This window comes from Arvicola amphibius, chromosome 6 (genome assembly GCF_903992535.2).
Source record: "Arvicola amphibius chromosome 6, mArvAmp1.2, whole genome shotgun sequence".
NCBI classification, from domain to species: domain Eukaryota; kingdom Metazoa; phylum Chordata; class Mammalia; order Rodentia; family Cricetidae; genus Arvicola; species Arvicola amphibius.
In genome coordinates this window covers 145,897,118-145,909,362 of record NC_052052.2, presented here as the reverse complement: position 1 = coordinate 145,909,362, position 12,245 = coordinate 145,897,118, and the positions used below count along the sequence as shown (strand labels likewise).

The following is a 12,245-nucleotide window of genomic DNA, read 5'->3' as shown; positions in this document are numbered from 1 at the left end:
GAAATTTGCAGGCAAATAGATGGATCTAGAAAACATCATATTGAGTGAAGTAACCCAGATTCAGAAAAACAAATATCGCATGTATGCACTCATAAGTGGCTTTTAGACATAAAGGAAAAAAATCCTACAACTGACAATCCCAGAGAACCTAGACAACAAAGAGAACCCTAAGAGAGACATACATGGATCTAATGTACATGGGAAGTAGAAAAAGACAAGATCTCCTGAGTAAATAGGGAGCATGGGGACCATGGGAGAGAATAGGGGGGGAGGAGAGGAGAGAGGGAAAAATATATAGCTCAATAAAAACAATCTTAAAAAAAGAAAGAAGAGGAAGGCTAGAATCTTGTCCACCTGGATTTTTGTTTTAAACCATTCCTTATAGAAGCCACCCTCCCACCTGGTCTCTCCAACGGAAGGTGAGCATGGCTAGCTAACTCAGCTACTAAATCAGCTCCCAGCACAGGCTACCGGCATTGCTGGGGTGTGCACAACAGCCAGGGCCGCTACAGTAAAGAAGCACAAGACAGGGCAGTGGTTGTTCTTTTCACTTTAATCAGATAAACACAACACCCGCACAGAGCCTGACTGTGTCTTCTCAGGCTGGTGTATTTGGATTCTCTGACATGCAGTGGCGTGGTCACATGACTGTCTGGATTCTCTGACATGCAGTGGCGTGGTTACATGACTGTTCTAGAACAAGCACTCCAGACACACGGGTGGTGGTGAAGTTCCATGGTGTCGCTTGCCCATTCGAGGCCGACAGAGATGAAGGCAAACACTCTTTTTGAACACCAGATTTCAGAATGTACCAAGGAGACAGAATGAAGGTATTTCCTGCTGCTAACTAGGCACTTGAAAAGGTATCTCTACACTGGGTAAGCCAGTTCATTAACAACTATTATATTTCATTTCCCCAGAAGATACTTCAGGATGAAGAGGCCTGCACTTAGCCTTTGCCATCAGAGTTGTAAGAATAATGATTAAAACAGTTTCTGATATACTAGAGTGCAATTCTGCAAGGCACAAATTAGGGAAATTTCAGTTGTTCTAACTCAGTCTTGTGTCTTTCCTAAAATTCTGAGATGCAAAGAGTTACTTCTTTAGTTTGAATTGGTCTGATTCTCTTTATGGCATGGGTTTTGCTGCTCCCGTATATTAATTTAATTTAAATAAGTTAGGCTTCAATTGCTGATTAATAGTTTAAAGGAACAAGTTTAAACAGTCATCTGTTCTCATTTGAAGCCAGTTAAGGTGAATGCAACCTGGGGTCAAATTCAATTTAAAAATTATAATCCTCACAGCAAAACTGCAGCTAGTATCAGAGGCCAAGGCAAATGGGCTTGTAAAAGGGCAGGGGTGGGGGGTGCGTAGGCAGCAATGCCACTACTCCTGGGGCAGACAGTGAACTGGATGGGGGGTGGGGGGAGACAGGCAGCAATGCCAGCACTCCTGGGGCAGACAGTGGCTTGCTTGACTTGCTCCAGGTCTGAGCTCCCTGTGCAGAATGGTCCCAGTGCCACAAGAGAGCAGGGTTGGCGAGAAGCCTTCTCCCAGAACTGCAGTCCCTTCTGCACAGTCCCTGGGAGGACAAAGGCCAGTTCTGCTCCTTAGCAACTGCCCCCACTGGCCGCTTCTGATCCCACTTCTCTGAGAAGAAGCAAACTGGCTGAGCAGCAGGCTGGGAAGTGAAATAAGGCTTCTGGGTTGAGAGCTGCTCCCTCCTCAGACAGCAAGGGAGAGGGTGTCTGGACGCCTGACAAAGAGCAGGGCTACTTTCCACAAGTACAAAGTACCAACCTCTCCAGTCAGTCTATTAAAGAAAACTGAGTCGTTGGATCATTGAAAAATAAAAGACTTTGAAAGGCTTTGCCACATCTGTAAAAAGAGAAAACAAAAAACTTCAAAGTTTTTTAAAGTTCTTTAAAATGTATTAATAGCCTTCTTAGTAACAAATATAAAACATTGTAAGACACTTGGTGACTTTCTTAGGTCATAGTTCTGAAGTAGGGGATACATATATGCCTTGTGGGGGGGGGGATATACAGTAAGGTTTTACTGCTAAAATGATCTATTTGGTAGAAACTCCAGGAAGAGTTCTGTTAAGAAAATAACTGTTTTGGAAGGAAGAGTTATTTTTTTTCCTTCAAAATGTCAAAAAAGGGTAAGGACACAAATATAACATACATAAAATGTCAATACAACTATATTAATTCAGTAAATAAATAAAGTGGCACCAACTTTATGGCAAGTTTTCAAGACACAGCTCAAGGATATTTTAAAATAAATAACTACTCTAAAAAGGAACCACTATTCTCAGCACAAGAGACACAGCGTTGACAACGGAGTGTGGCAAAGAAGGGCAGTGCCAGCATGCCACGTCCACATGGGAGCAGAAGCACCACCCTTAGGTGGGATACTTGTCCACAGAAGGAAGCTTCAGGCGAGGCCAGGCCTAGGGCTGTCTTTTGCCATTTTTCTTTTCTCTTCCAATGTGTGCTTAAATATCTTCTTCAGGGTGTTGTAAACTATTGGTCCATTTTCAGAGTCAAAATTAACCTGGTGACAAAGAACGTTTCTATATAAGATACTGTGGCAACAATTTAACCAGTTTCTTTTTGCAAAGGAAGGAAGGAAGGACTCAACAAACACAGCAACAAAGACTTAGAGAGAAATGCATGCAGTTAAAACCGCACAGGATGGGTTTCTTTACCTGAAGGGCTATGTTAGCGCTATCGATCTCATCAATCAAACCTGAGGGTGAGAACTCAGACCTGCACTCCAGTGCCGAGATTACAATCCACACAGCTGGCCAGCGAGGGAGTCAGCAGTGAGCGGGAGCTCAGAGTCACTCATGTTGCAACAGAAGTCTCTTATCCAAAGGAAGCACACCAGCTGCTCTGTATGATGTTCAGAAGCCCTAGGGCCACTCTGGACTGCAGTCTGAAGACCTAACTGTCTGGCTTTCCTGTCCCTGTGTATCTCCATCTTTTATGTAGTGTCTGTGGTGGTGGTTCTCAACCTTCCTAAAGCTGAGACCCTTTATTTCAGCTCCTCATGTTGTGGTGACCGCCACCCATGACATTACTTCATTGCTACTTCATAATTGTAATTTGGCCACTGTTATGAGTCGTAGTGTAAATATCGGATATGGGACCCCCAAAGGGGTCAGACTGAGAGCCACTGGTGCATGGGCTTCAATTTCCTTATGTGAAAATATAAAACCCCAAACCTACCACCTTAAGATTTCTGTGAGTTTAAATGAAATCTGGCACCTGCAAGTGTTGTGTACACAAAAAACCTCAGTGAGATTGAGGGTCCCGTCTCTCCTGGGAAGGCACTGTGTACACACCTGGGGCCTTTGCCATGCCTGTCATTCTCTGCCGAGGAGTGATGCTGACAGACAGGGAACTAGAGCAGTCCCTGCACTGTCCCCAGAGCAAGGTGGGTCCTATTGAAAACGAGCCAAGATCTCGGGCACAGCATCTCACCACCACAAACTGCTCGTCTTTAGACAAATAGGGAGTCAGGATGCTGTGCTACTTGTTTATCAGTGTCCAGGTGCGGCATTCCCGAGGCTCACGGGTCAGAATTAAACTCCTGGAACCACGCATTTAATGTTTTTGTGGGTACTGACCTGACTATTCTGTTTAGACGATTCTTGTTTAAACACAACGTGGAACTGGCTGGACGAGCAAATACCCCTGACTCCTATGAGGCACAAGATTTAAAATACTTGCGGGATACTCAGCTGTTTCTCTCTTGGACTCTATAAAAGCTCTTTGTTCCGACACTGCCCTTCAACGACCTGGAGTTCAGCTTTGTCCTGACACCACTGTTAGGAAACTCCCTGACTTCTTAAAAACACATGCACATTAAGGAAAAGAGCTCGGAGTCTTACCTGAGGAGTCCTGGCTTACAAAGCTGGTGTGACCAGCGTGGGGGACACAGGGACTCACCTTGGTGAAAGCTTTGATGGCATGTGAAAGGCACGCTTCCTCCACCTCCACAGGAAGTGTCTGCAGGCTCACTATACAATGCAACACACAGAGGATGGTCTGGTACTGACCCTGTTTCATTTTTTCCAGATATAAAAAATAAAAAAATTAATTTGAAAATATCTCAAGAAATCAGCTCAAATAATTATAGAGGGAGCTTCTGGCTATTTAACTCTATGACTTAGTACTCAATTTTAAAGGTTATTTATCAAGCACTCAGCCAGGTGTCTACTGTAGGATATTAATATGGCATAGAAACTTCATGAAACGGGTCAGAGCTAGTTGATTTCACAAAGTCTAAATCAGGTAAATCTGAAGTTTGGTATGGTTTTAAACTACATGCTTCTCCTGCAGTGCTCAGAATAGACCTTTCTTTCCTACTGTTTTTGGCTATAATCACTTCAGCTTGGTCAACTGATGCTGCAGTTGAGTACACAGCTCACTTGGGCATCAGGCAGTCAGTACCGTGAGCCCAGCTCACTGCAGATACTGTCTGGGGGAGGTGGGCAGACGGAGCCCCCCAGTGGCGACAGAGATGTAAGGAGGCAGCTGTAGGGTAGATGCTGTAGGAAGGGTCTGCTGACTAGAATGCTAGAGATTTTCTACCCTAGCAAAGGAAAAAACTCCATCACCATGTATGTATGTATGTATGTATGTATGTATGTATGTATGTAGATGTGACTCACTGAGGCCCACCACCACCATTTCCTCTAGAAATCTATTCTAAGGGAATAATCTGAAATACAGAAAAGCCTGTGAAGACAGATTATTGTTACAAAGATGTTTATAAAAGTAAAAATTCTTGGTGCAAAATAATTGTACACAGGAGTTGGGATGGGTGTAGTAAAGCAGACGGTTTGATGCGCCTCAGTGTGTGAGCCTCGCCCAGTAGGATCCAAGTTGGAACCCTGCTGGAATACCTGCCGTAAACTTTGGGCAAGCTGCTCTACCTTGCCTTGTCTATAAAAGGGGCCCTTCATTCTAAGCACTGTCAAGATGAACAGGGTGAAAGTAGCCATTACTTCCTGACAGGGTTGTCCACAGCTGCCAAACAAGGCTAATCTCTTTCCTATCACTTCCTGTTTGATCACTGAAATTTAACAGCTGAGAAAATATCCTAAGCTAGACACTGGGAAAAAAAAAATCTTATCTTAAAAGGTGTTACATAGGGCTGGGGAGATGGCTCAGGTAAAGAGCTTGCTGTGAGAGCCTGAAGACTAGAATTCAGATTTCTAGAACCCAAGTAAAAAGCCTGGTGGGCATGACAGGCCTGGTGTAAACAGCCAGGGAGGTGGAGATGGGATTCCGAGAACATGTCGGCTAACCAGCCTATAAAGTATGAGAGGTAGAAAGATGGAGGAAGACAGCTGACATCAATCTTAGGCCTTCACATACAAGCACAAATGTGTGCCACACATGTAAGCAAGCAAGCAGTTACACCACACAGCGTCTGTCTCTCTGTTTTATATCTTGATATCCATGTGTGAGGGGATAAACCTTCACATGTGTTTGTGAACAAACCGTGACAATAGCTTGTGTGGGCAGACACAGTCACATTTTCTGAAGACTTGGAGGCAATGAGATGCTTACGCTGTAGCATGGCGGGCTAACAGCCAATATTGTTCCCCAAAACAAAAGCAAAGCCTACTTTGAACTAAAACACTTCTATCTTTATGTGGTTAAAAATGCTAAATTGTGGGGCTGGGGAGATGGCTCAGTGGTTAAGAGCATTGCCTGCTCTTCCAAAGGTCCTGAGTTCAATTCCCGGCAACCACATGGTGGCTCACAACCATCTGTAATGAGGTCTGGTGCCCTCTTCTGGCCTGCAGAAGAATATGTATACATAATAAAAAATAAATAAATATTTTTTAAAAAATGCTAAATTGTATGGTAAGAGATACAATGAAAAGCATCTTCCCTCTCTTCCTACATCCCTGATGGCAAACACTAGAACCAGTGTATAGCCTCCTGATACTCTTTTCTATTTTATACATATATAAGCTATATAGACATACACACACATACAAGCTATATAGACATATGCACACATACATCTTTAAAAAATTCCAAGGAGTATATATTTCAATCTGCGTTTTAGTTTTTATAGACACATACTCACAGTAAGCAGAAACAGACACTTTGAAGAGAAGATGTTTAGTTATAATGTAACCCACGTAAGAGCCAAACAAGCTCATTATAGTCACTGAGATGGTCACCCATTCATGAAAAATTCATACAGTTTGTTTTGGTTTGTTTGTTGGGACAGAGTCCCAGTATGTAGCCCTGGCTGGTCTAGAACTCACTATGTAGACTAGGCTGTCATCAGACTCAGAGAGATGTGACTCCCGAATGCTGGGATTACAAGTACTCGCTGCCACTTCAGTATTTTCTAAATGTTTATGTTGTGTATCGATTTCTCTGTGTCTACAGTGCTGTAGATCAAGCACAGGGCTTGTACACACTAGGCTATTTCTCTACCACTGAGCTACATCTCCAGCCCCAATTTCTCTTATTTTAGAAAAACTACTAAAAAATTGGGGAACTGGAGAGATGCTCAGTGGTTAGAAACATGTGCTCTCCTCTTGCAGAGGACCTGAGTTCAGTTCCCAGAACCCACAGCAGGTGGTTCACAAGGGACTGTAACTTCAGTTCAAGGGGGATGGGATGCCCTCTTGTGGCCTCTGCAAGCATTGCATTCATATAAACACAGAGGCCAGACTGTTTATACAAAATTAGGAGGAAAAAAACCCACTAAAATAGACCAAAATAAAAATTTCATTCTTTTTTTGCACATATGTGAGGGCCTTAATTAACTTATTAGCTGGTCCAATAGCTACTTTACCTTCTCTAGTAAAAACAGGGCATCACCAGCATCTGCTTGTCTGTCAACCAACATGTCCACATCCTCTTTGGTGATTACAGGCTCTTTCAGTTGCTCCACCCAAGACCACATCAAACTGCACAAGATGAAAGGGTCTCTCTCACCACATATTCTTTCCCAGGCTCCCTCCCGGGAATTCAATTCTTTCTGCAAAAGAAGAGAGAGAGAGAGAGATGGACAGGGGAAAGAGAGGTGTATGGAGCCTTACTGGAGGATCCACAAGTGACTTAACAGTGAAGGCTGGGCTCTGGGGTGCAATGTGGACCTTCCTCAGGGCCTGCACCTCTAGGTAGGGGTGCCTGGCTAATCTCATCCCTGCCGCAAACAGAGCAGGCTAACTACTGAGAGAAGAGCCACTGAAGCGTGCAGCTCTGACTCCGATTCAGAGGCCACAAATGCAGTTCAAGAGGCAGTCTTCTTTCTCAGGCATATGATAAACAAAACAGAAATTCAGGCTGCAAATGAAGTAAAGTTGTAGATTAAAACTAGGGGAACATTTATAAGTTAGCCTGGGGCCTCAGCTAAGCCTTTAACCACACACACACACACACACACACACACACAGAAAGAGAGAGAGAGAGAGAGAGAGAGAGAGAGAGAGAGAGAGAGAGAGAGAGAGAGAGAATTGCATGAAAGTTGACAAATGTGGAGTGTTTTTCTAAAAGTGTCTTTTAGAATCCTACAGAGAATCCTACAGATGAAGTAATAAGCCTGGCAGCCTGAGATCTGGGAGGGTAAAAACAAGTGGGAAGCCTTGCGAACACTCCCAAATACCTGCAGACAGGTTATTTTATTTATTTGTGTGTATTCGTGTAGGCATGTGCATGCCACTAGGATGTGTGTGCGGAGACCAGAAGCGATGCTGTGCAGCTGCTCTTCTCCGTCTATTATGTGAGTCTAGGGACTTGGAGGGGTCATCTCCAGTGACTCAAACTGCCAGCCTCACATGGAATTTCAGACTTCACCTTACAAAGAGTAGTTAAGAAATTTCTGACAGGGATCAGATTTATGCTTTGGTAAATCAAATAAAACTTTTCAATCGTAAAAAACAGTAGCTGTTAATATCCATTTGGTTACCCAGTAAATCTTGTAGCCTGTACCACAAAGTGGTAGGAATGGAAACAGAAGACTCAGAAGACTTAGAGACTTATTCCCAGTGTTCACAGCACCCACAGGAAGGCTCCCCACAGATAACACCAAGATGGGCACAGTGACCTGTGCAGAGCTCAAAGCTGGCAACTGGCAGGGAGGAATTTCCACTAACTCGCCTTACCGTGTGGGCCATGGCCTAGGAACCCTCCAGTGCTAGCTTCTCTTTATCATATAAATAAGCTCATACTTGGAATTGTCTATATTTCTGCCTATCTCACATACTGTGTTCAGAAAAGGAGAGCTTTTATTTAATCTCAGGGCTTTATGAGGAGATAACTGGGCAGAACAGAAACTCTTAGTGAAATGAACATCGCACCATGAAGCTTCCTGGTGAGGCAGAGCTGTGGGGAGAGCTTGCCTCTACCTACTGCCTCATGAACACGGCCTTGAGTAAGCCTCTTGACCTCTGGAGTTCTCAACCCTCACCTGTGACTCTGAGTTCCGAAGCAGACCACCTGCGTCTAGGGGCTCTGGGAAAAGCACAAGGCATGCACACAGAGCAGCTTAGTATAGGCACCTGCGGCCCTGCACTGCTTTCCCCGAGTACAGTCTTACTCACAGTCCTATAATAAAACTAAGAAGGTAAAAGGTTTGTGGCTCCAGAAAATGTTCTTTATACATGTTACATGCTGAAATAGCCTACCTCAAATGAAACCTGCCCATTTTTGTTGTTGTTTGAGGCAAGCTCTCTCTGTAGCCCTGGCTGTTCTGAAACTCCCTATGTAGACCAGGCTGGCCTTGAATTTGCAAAGATTTGCTCTCTCTTGGCTTGAGTGCTTGATTAAAAGTATAGCTGACAGCACCTGACCCAAACCTGCATCTTTTCAGCTCGTGTGGGTACTTGGCTGAGGGATATGCAGGGCTGACCTGGGAGTGGCACCGTGACATTCTTAGCACTAGGGTCCTCTTACTTGTTAGCTCTCAGCATAGAATACTGCATGAGAGATATCTACTGTATAATGAGAGGTTTTTTTTTTCAGTTTATAGTGGGGAATAAAGAAAATTTATTTGGAAGGAAAACAATATTTGAGTTTTATTAGGTAAATACTCTAATTCAGTTCTCTCTTCTGTTATCCACTGTAAGTTGTTAAGTGCTCCAAACATAATTTCCTACCTCTGAAGATATCCTAGCTTATAGAAGTTTCAGGTCCTTGGTTCTATACATCGTGGCACATGGAAGAGTACCAATTACTTTAATAGCGTGACCTGAAGAGATGGCTCATAGCTAAGAGTGTGTGCTTCCAGAGGACCCAGCACTCACATCACCAGCTCTGAGGATATCAGACAGTCTCTTCTGATCTGAGGGCACCTCCATGCCACTGTACACAACCCCCTAATACACACAATTATAATATAAAATAAAATCTTTCAAGTAATCCACAATTGGCTGCCAATTCAGGATTTCTCTGAATCAAAAAGCTCAGGTCAGTTCCATGTTGGGGCTAGTTCCCTGTTTCTAGGGACCCATCTTTTCTCTAGACAAGGTGCCCACCCCAGGAGAGAAAGTACAACCGAAGACTGCTTTCCTATGAGGAGTAAAACATACACACAAAAAAGGAGTTAAAATGTAAAACTTCACATTCTAAATAAGAGCTGAGAAATGGGTTTTCGAGTCCTCCTCTCTGATATAACAGATCACTGGGCTCATTCTCATTTACTATCTCTAAGCCTCAAGTGACCTTGTTGGGATGAGGCCAGAAAATCTGTGAGAGAGCAGGCCGGGAAGGCAGGCCTGACTCACCACTTGTACCAACAAGCTTTGGGAAGTAACTTTATTTTTATTACTCGACCAGTGGTTCCCAAATGTGGTCCCCTGTTCCAGGCCCTCAGTCAGAAAAACACTGCAGACCAAGTCCTAACATCATCGTCTGTGGACTTGACCGCCCCTAGGAGAAAGCTACAAACATTAACATCATGTATGAAGCAAGCATCACACTAGGTATAGTCTTGAACACTGAAATCTAACTGGAACTACACAAACACCCTGGGTCATTTCTACGTCAGCTTCACATCATACCTGGGAAACCTCAAGTTCCTAGCTTCTCATTTCTGTAATAAAGAAGTTTGGAAAAATGGGTCACATACTTTTGGTCTGACAAAACCATTTCTACGTGTGTGTGTGTATAGAATATATATACACACACACATACACTCCATCTAAATATATAAATAAGTACATATATATTTCAATGAAATACAAATACCTGCCACATTTCCACTTTCCTTTTCACTTCCTCCTTTTCCACAAACTCATTTAAATTTGCAAGGGCTTTGGCTGCCAATATTCTCCTTGCTTCAGCACTCAGTTCAGACTGCAAACCAGCAGGTGGCATTGCTTCCGACAGGTATGTGCTGTCTTGGGTTTTCTGTCCATGTGGGAACTGTGCCTTAGGACTGGAGGAGCCACAGTTCAGAGGGCTGCAGGGAGTCCTCGCCTCCCCCTGAACAGAGCCTGGAACCCAGCCACCAGGAGCTTCACCCCGACAGTGAGTGACTTGCTCTGGATCCCTATGGATACTTGCAAAGTTGGGTGGCACTGGTTCTCCAGGATTGTGTGAACAGGAAACACCCACAGAGAAGGTTCTGCTCCGCTGTACTTCCTTTGGAATGTCCTTCCTACAAAAAAGTGGTGATCCCTCATCCTTGAGTCCTTCTAAGCCTCCATACTTTGAATGAGTCCAGAAAGAAAATGTACTGTGAACCAATGCTTCCTTATTTAAACTTAGCTCTGGAGTTGGTGACATGTAACAATGGCTGATATGCTTCTGATGCTGGAGGCTGTGGTCTAGCAAGTCCTGGGCAGGTACTGTCCAAGGTGTCTCCCCTTGCTCCAGGATAGCTTTGGCTCTCTTTAAGTCTGAATCACTGTAGCTGAGCTGCCTTTTCAGATGTGTCAGGGGCTGAAGACTCTCAGCATTCCTCCTCTTCCAGAGGGGGTCAAGGTCATGCTCATTAGAAAGGATCACATCCTGATTCTCGAACTCGGCCGCCACTGCCGTGGGGTGAGACAGGTCAGGGGTGTCACTGCTCTGCCTCAGTAACTCTTGATCCAGCTGCATCGTAACCATCTCTGACACAGTCTTTTCAATTTTGGCAGAGAGTCCTGGTCCTTCTATCACGCTCTTCATGACGACTGGCCTGTTCTCAGCCAAGTCAAGCAGTAGCTTGCAAACTAGGTGGATGATCTTTGGCACATATTTTAGAAGTCGTGCCTCATAACCATGAAGCAGATGACGCTGGCGAATCAGGTACTGGGCTAGGGTAACAGCATGTGCTTTGGGATCACAGCAAGAGAAAATATTACGGAGTGGAGCCAGAAACTGAGTGAATTCCCGTACACAAAGCAGCTGCCCTCTGGTTTGTATGGAATTGGGGCGTTTTGCTCGCACAAATATAATTGCTTGGTCAGCAGTCATTCTTGTTGCAAAAACTAAGTAACATGCTATTAGAACACCTACACAGTAAAGAAGATTAGTATGAGAAAAGGCTCGTTTATGTATCAGTCTCTGATGATTTAAAACTTAAGAATCATATAAATCATATGTTAAGAAATCATATAAACACAAGCACATTTGAAAGATAGTAATGACATCTGCCAATTTTTTGCTTTTTTTTTTAAATACAGGAACTCATATAGGCTGGCATGGAACTCTGTATATAGGCAAGAATGACTCTCTGGCCTCCACTGTCCACGTGCTAGTATTACAAGTCTACACCACCAGGCTAGTGTCATGAAGTACTGGGTATCAGACCCAGGACTTCATGTATTCTAGGCAAGCACTCTGCCACCTGAGCTAAATCTCAGCCCCTCAAGCATTTGTTACTGCAAAGACTTCTTCACATCTCTGTGGCAGTTCCTTCCTGTGACTGAGTCAGTTTTGCACCCCAGAGATGAGCTAGCACACAGCCGGCAGGTGACGGGGTGCTGAAGTGAGAAGGGCTTCAGAGTAAGTTGAGGGTCTGGCACAGTCTCCTCCTGGCTAATTCTGGCAAGGAAGGAAGCCAAATTGTGCTTCTGCATTCAGGAGCAACAGTTCTGGACGTTTACGTCGAATCCACCACCCACTCACTCTGCCCTGGAACTTTCTGCTCTGTCTGACATCTCTGTCATCCACTGACAGGATGTTTTGCTTTGGGATTATCTACATTCACTTCTCTGCCCAACAATTCTTCCAAACCATGTCTACACTAATATGTGCTTTTCTCCAGGCCAG

General features: G+C 44.1%; 1 protein-coding gene across 5 annotated transcripts in view; it reads right to left on the bottom strand.

Annotated features, from left to right (window-relative positions):
• Window positions 1–535: 535 nt before the first annotated feature.
• Ptpdc1 (protein tyrosine phosphatase domain containing 1) overlaps window positions 536–12,245 on the bottom strand; it is a 55,886-nt gene continuing 44,176 nt past the window's right edge. For 3 of the 5 annotated variants that reach the window (XM_038334989.1, XM_038334990.1, XM_038334991.1), the window contains 4 exons: window positions 10,236–11,485; window positions 6,841–7,026; window positions 3,960–4,070; window positions 536–2,559 (listed from right to left, as the gene is read on the bottom strand). In XM_038334989.1, coding sequence (XP_038190917.1) covers window positions 2,440–2,559; window positions 3,960–4,070; window positions 6,841–7,026; window positions 10,236–11,485 — 1,667 coding nt within the window. In that variant the 3' untranslated portion in view covers window positions 536–2,439. Of the gene's footprint in view, window positions 2,560–3,959; window positions 4,071–6,840; window positions 7,027–7,053; window positions 7,407–10,235; window positions 11,486–12,245 lie in introns of those variants that run through there. The other 2 variants (XM_038334992.1, XM_038334993.1) reach the window with 2 other exon arrangements.